Source organism: Pterocles gutturalis, unplaced genomic scaffold (genome assembly GCF_000699245.1).
Source record: "Pterocles gutturalis isolate BGI_N339 unplaced genomic scaffold, ASM69924v1 scaffold29804, whole genome shotgun sequence".
Taxonomy (NCBI): Eukaryota; Metazoa; Chordata; class Aves; order Pterocliformes; family Pteroclidae; genus Pterocles; species Pterocles gutturalis.
In genome coordinates this window covers 37,442-43,881 of record NW_010129122.1, presented here as the reverse complement: position 1 = coordinate 43,881, position 6,440 = coordinate 37,442, and the positions used below count along the sequence as shown (strand labels likewise).

At 50.7% G+C, this 6,440-nt stretch overlaps 1 protein-coding gene across 1 annotated transcript in view; it reads right to left on the bottom strand.

Annotated features, from left to right (window-relative positions):
- Positions 1-2,031: 2,031 nt before the first annotated feature.
- Positions 2,032-6,440, bottom strand: part of ARHGAP39 (Rho GTPase activating protein 39) — a gene marked incomplete at both ends in the record, with an annotated part of 23,863 nt that continues 19,454 nt past the window's right edge. Inside the window, one exon of the mRNA XM_010079857.1 lies at positions 2,032-2,593. Coding sequence (XP_010078159.1) covers positions 2,032-2,593 — 562 coding nt within the window. The remainder of the gene's footprint in view (positions 2,594-6,440) is intronic.

Sequence of the window (6,440 nt, the reverse complement as noted above, 5' to 3'; positions counted from 1 at the left end):
ATAATAAAATAAATTTACAATAAAAATAGAAAATACAAATGAAAACCAAACAAAATGAAAATAAAAATAAGGCAAATGCAAATTTAAGAAATAAATAAAATAAAAATGAAAACAAAACCAAAAATTAAATAACGTAAAATGAAAATTAAATAAAATAGAAGTGAAAACTAAACAAAATGAAAAATGAAAAATAATATGAAAATGAAAATAAAACTAAGGCAAATGCAAATTTAAGAAAAAATAAAGTAAAAATGAAAACAAAAACATGAAATAAAAATAAATGAAAATGAAATAAAAACTAAATGAAAATGAAAATAAAATTAAAATAAAAAATTTAAATTAAAATGAAATATAAAGTAAAAATGACAATAAAAATACATAAAATGAAAACACAACCAACCTGAAAATAAAATGAAACATGAAAACCAAGAACAAAACCCAACGGGATGTGTGCTGGGACCGGTGGCAGAGCACGGCTGGAGCGGAGCTGAGCGCAGGCTGATGGAGGGCTTGTGGGGAGCCTCTCCCCAGTGTTCGCTGCCAGTGTGCCGAATCTGGCATGAGCGTGGTGACGGCGATGAAATGAGCTTGACACCTCTGCTGTGGGTGGGCCAGGACAGGGGGGCACGGCCACCCCGAGCCCTGGTTGTGTGCTGGGACCGGTGGCAGAGCACGGCTGGAGCGGAGCTGAGCGCAGGCTGATGGAGGGCTTGTGGGGAGCCTCTCCCCAGTGTTCGCTGCCAGTGTGCCGAATCTGGCATGAGCGTGGTGACGGCGATGAAATGAGCTTGACACCTCTGCTGTGGGTGGGCCAGGACAGGGGGGCACGGCCACCCCGAGCCCTGGTTGTGCCGTGATGGGTGGTGTCCCCCACCCAGTGGCACCCACCCGTGTGCCAGCCCCGACCTTGGCACCGGAGCTGGTTTGGGGACACTCCTGCACATGGGTCTTTCTTGACCATCTTTCCCCATATACACCTGGGTTGGGTCCATTTCCTCTTGTCCCCAGCCTAGGGTAGATCCACCACAGCTCTACGTTGATGCCAGTGTCCTCCAGATGGCCCTGCTTGGTCCCCAGGGAGCCAAAGGGCACCCGAAAATAAACGGAACTATTCGAGCTCCATCTCCCAAGGTTTCCTGGCCAACTGCCAAAACCTGGGACCCCCTCGGGACCCCCATCTCTGCCTCATCCACGACCCACTGCGAGATGGCACCAACCAATGGGATGTGGGGATGCCCAATCCTCCGGCCATGCCGGGAAAGCACCAACGATCCCTGCGTTCCTGCCAGATTGGATCCCACCACCAGCAAGATGGCACCAGTGGTGAAGGAACAGGGATGGCCAAGCCCAGGACTGGAGGGGGGCTCCAACAATTCCCACCCACTTGGGGTCAAACAGCCCAAATTTATGTTTCTTCTATCTACCATGACCAAAAACTACCTTGGGAGCTGGGGATCAAGCTGGCTCCCTCTTCCAACATGGGTTTTATTTGGATCCAAATCTACTTGAGAAGCCAGAAGAGCCAGAAGAGTTTCTAGTGGAAGGTGTCCCTGCCCATAGCAGGGGGGTTGGAACTCCATGATCTTTAAGGTCCTTTCCAACCCAAACCATTCTATGATTCTATGAAGAATCATCTGGAGACGGACATGGTGATGGTGAAATCACAAAATCATAGAGTGATTTGGGTTGGAAGGGACCTCTAAAGATGTTCTTGGAGGCCAGGAGAAGTCCTGGGACCTCTCGCTGATGGCCACCCCCAGTGGAGGTGACGCTGAACCTGCAGCAAAGGTGTCAGAGCTCATTTCGTGGTGGGTCTCATGCTGGATTTCCATGTGCCAGGGAGGAAAGGATGGCGGTAAAGGCACCATCGTGCTTGCTGCACCTTCAGGAGGGCTGTTGGGTGAGTTCCTCACCCACGTTTCAACAAGTAGACTCATGAATGAGAAGGGGAAAGGAACCCAAGAATAATTAAATAAATGAGTTGCAACATTATCAGGGGCAAAAGCCACCAGGCAGCGGTTTCTCTCTTACCTTTAGTGTCATTCACTGGATCCATGTGCCTGTAAATATATCCTTCTAGGTAGGAATGAAATTTGGGAGTTGGTGGGAAAAAGGCCAAACAAATGGCCATGAGCTCCCAGCCCCGGGCCAGGCTCTCATAACGGAAGTTCTCAGTGGTCTGCCGGCACAGCTGGATGTAGAGCTCATCTCTGAGACCCTGCATGCTCCAGCCTTTGGTGGCGATCTCCAAAGCCACGTTGAGCTGGTCCGTCTTGGCCCGCCGGTCCCCCATGTACATCTGAATCAGTTTAAATATCTCGCACGCTTCCTTCTTGACGTTGCGGTCGTTGGTCATGATCATGGGTTTCTTGATGGACTCGCTGCTCCAGGCTAGCATGTTGGCAATGGACACCTTCCTGCGGAAGAGCCCTTGGGTGTGCTTGTTGAAGTGTTTGGAGGCCCAATTCTCAATGTCCGTCTCCGAGGAGGGCTTCCGGAGGTTGAAGGTTGGGAAGACACAGCTGGCGCTGGGCATCATGTTCCTGGTCTGTCTGCTGTTCTCGAACTGGGCACAGGCACCGAGATCCTCCGACTAGGAAACAACAGCCAGACAGGTCAATGTTACCAACAGCGTGGCTGCACTGCCAAACCAACCAACCAACAAACCAACCAACCGATCAACCAACCAACCGATTGACCAACCAACCAACCAAGCGATCAATCAACCAACTGACCAATCAAATGAACAAACTAACTAACAACTAACCAACTGATCAATCAACGAACCAATCAACCAACCAACAAAACAGACAATCAACTGAACAAATAACGAACCACCAAACCAACCACATAACCAACCACATAACCAACCAACTACATAACCAACCAACCAACCAACAAACCAGACAATCAACTGAACAAATAATCAACAAACCAACAAAGCAACCAACGAACCCATCAACCAACCAACAAACCAACCAATTGACCGACTGACTGACCAAGAGACAAACCAACCAACCAAGAGACAAGGCAACCAATCAACCAAATACCAAACCAACCAACCACCAAATCAATCAACCAAACAATAAACCAACCACCAAACCAACCAACTACCAACCAACCCCCAACCAACCACCAACCAACCAAATAAGCAATAAAACAACCAACCAACCAATCAGTAAACCAACAAAACAACCAACAACCAACCAACTGATCAATCAATCGATCAACCAACAAACCAACCAACCACCCAACCATTGCAGCATTAAGAAGTCACCCCACACACACACCAAAAGCTGTGTCATCTCCAAGGAGCTCCTCCTCAATCCCATCATGGGCAAGTGGAGCCAGACTGGTGCCAGTGGCCAAGGCGGGATGTCGCACCGATTGCCATCAGGAGGGAGGGGACCAGTGGGGATAAGCGAAGCCACCCAAAAGCTGATGTGCCGGACTCCCTTTGTGCCTGGCACTCTGGTTGCTCAGGCTTTGTGGTCATGGACAGAAGAAGCTGGTGGCTACCAAAAATGTGGGGGAAGCAAAGGGCAGGTGGCTTCAGGCTCCACCAGTCCTTAGGCCACACCGGGGAGGGGACACACTCATCTGTAACCAGCCCCCCACGTGACCCCCTCTCCCCAAAGTCACGTTCAAGCAAAGGACCATGTTCTCCAGTGGCCACACACCCAGGAGGAGACTGGTGGCTCCTCCAAACCCTGATCCAAATGGATGTTGGTTCTTCATGTCCCACGTGCAGAGGGACAGAAGCTGCCCAGGATCTAACCTCACCTGCAGAGCACCCAGCCAGGTAGGACCCCTGCAGAGCAAAGGGTAGAGAAGGACATGCCACATGGTCCAGAGGTGACATTGTTGTCCCCACCATGTGCAGGGGAAGTGGGTTGGTGGCCTCAAGTCAGGATTGTGCATGAGGCTACGCTTTAGATGAGGAGCAGAAGAAGAAAAGCAGAAGAAAAGTCCAAAGTGGAAAGAGCCAGGGCCAGGCTGAGGTGGCAAGTCCAGGAGCGGACAAGGAAGCCACACAAAGAGCCACCAGAGATTCTGGTGTGTGACTGAGCCTCTGCTTCTTCAAACAAGTCAAGTTTCTTGTCTTCTCACTCAACACTCATCCCTTCCTAGCGTTGAGCTCATCTCCTTCCATTGACGTTGCTCAGTGCCCATCTTGCACCACAGTGACGATGGCAGAGACCTGGCCATGGGGACACGGGAGCTTCACCCTTCGAGGGACCCAGCCCTGCCATTCCTATGGAGGCCACATCACCCAAAAGGTCCTTCTGTGTCCTCCAACCTGCTGGTCAGCTGAAGGCACATGGGGCTTTCTAGGTGGAAGGAGATGCAGAATTTGCTCTAAGACTTCTTGCTCAGCAGCCATCACTGTGGTTGCTCTTCCAAAAAACTGGTCCATGAGCTGGGCCACCACCAAGGTGTCCATCCAGGGCACCCAGGGAGAAGAAGGACCATGTTGGCATCAAAGCATCGAAACGTGATGGGTCCTCTGCTGCTACTGCCAATATAAAACTAGCTTCAGTCCTAATTATAGAATCACAGAATCACGTTTTCTTCTCCGTTTCTGACACATCTTGCTGTCATGGACAGCATGATGACCCTCTACACAAAGCTCCTTGCCAGGGCTGGCCGCAGCTCAGGGAGAGGCAAGGGGCTTCCACTTCAACCAAGGCTGAAGGTTCCCCAGTTGATGAGGGTGTAAGAAACGGAATTAAAACCATGTGACAATCTTAGATGTGATGGTTTGGGTTGGAAGGGACCTTAAAGATCATCTGGTTCCAACCCCCTGCCATGGGCAGGGACACCTCCCACTAGACCAGGTTGCTCAAAGCCTCATCCAGCCTGGCCGTGAACCCCTCCAGGGATGGGGCATCCACAGCTGCTGTGGGCAACCTGGGCCAGGGTCTCACTTCTTCATCATAAATAAGTTCTTCAGGAGGAGAGTCCCACCATGCCCCAAGCTCCATGCAGAAGGTGCAGGATCACTAATGGTGGCAGCTATTCCTCCTGGCCAACGTGAGCATCCAAAGCAGGTTTGGAGCTCGCCTGGTTTTGGGTTTGAACCACCTTGTGCAGCACCAAGTGCTTGGGGATGCTGGCATGCCGGCAAGTTTCTTCTGCTGCCTTTGGATGTGACACCCCACCGGTTTCCATACATGTCCCCAAATAAGCATTTTTTCAGACCATTTGCTGTTTCCTAGGTCCATGGCCAACGTCTCTTCCCTTCTTGATGTTACCGATCTCCATCTTCCCGGCAGTTTTCCAGGTCGGATTGCTCTCACCAGGGTCACCATCCCCACACGTAGTGTCACCATCAAGTTTTGAAAAGCCATCTGAGCTTTTCCTAGCATCCTTACGTCAACGCTTGATGCAGCCAAAAGCAAATCAAGTGGTTCTCATCTGGCAACCCTTGTCCTCACCTCCCCACCTCCACAGCCCATCTCTGGGCTTCTCTGGCCATGGGGACACAAGCAGTGTCACTGTCCTTGCCCTGAGCAGGACAGTAAAGGTCAGAGGGACAGATTTTTGGGTGTTGGATGCTGGAGAGGAAAGGACACGAGACCTGAAAGCCAGTAGCCAGGAGCTGCTGGTGGGAAATGTCTGATGGGCTGAGAGATGGACATGCAATGAGCTAGCTCCAGCAGGTCCAAGTCAAAACCCATGGTGGGCTATCAGCAACAGGAGGGCTACACCATCACAGGAATGGTCTATGGCAGCTCCAGGAGCATGTCTGGGATGGGAGCATGGGACAGGAAAGGTCTCCAGGATGGGGACAGCTCAGTCCCAGAGGGGGGACAGGCAGCTCAGAGCCCTGGGAAGCAGATCCTGGAAAGTTGGTGTGCTTGTGGCTGTTTCATCCCAAGGTTTTGAGGGACAACTTGCTAAGGAGCAACTTCTTTGAGGGACCAGCTTGCTAAGGACCAACTTAGAGGGGCCAGCTTTCTAAGAACCAACTTGGAGGGACAAGATTGCTAAGGACAAACTTTGAGGGACCAGCTTGCCAAGGAGCAACTTCTTTGGGGGACCAGCTTGCTAAGGACCCATTTTGAGGGACCAGCTTGCTATGAAGCAAAACCTTTGAGGGATCAGATTTCTAAGGACCAACTTTGAGGAAGCACCTTGCTAAGGACCAAATCTGAGGGACCAGCTTGCTTAGGATCAATTTCTTTGAGGGATCACCTTGCTAAGGACCAGCTTGGAGGACTAACTTGCTACAGAGCAAATTCTTTGAGGGACTAGCTCCTTTGGTCCTTTGAGGGACCAAACTCCTGCTGTAACTGGAAATTGCCTCGGAGTTACTGGTGGGTCTGGTGATGGGTCAAGACCCCAACTCAGACATGGCGTTGCCTGTTCTTGGTCACCACGAAAGCCCAAGCCCAAGGATGGGAGCTTGGGGCTCTCCTGGGAGCTGGGTGGGTGCT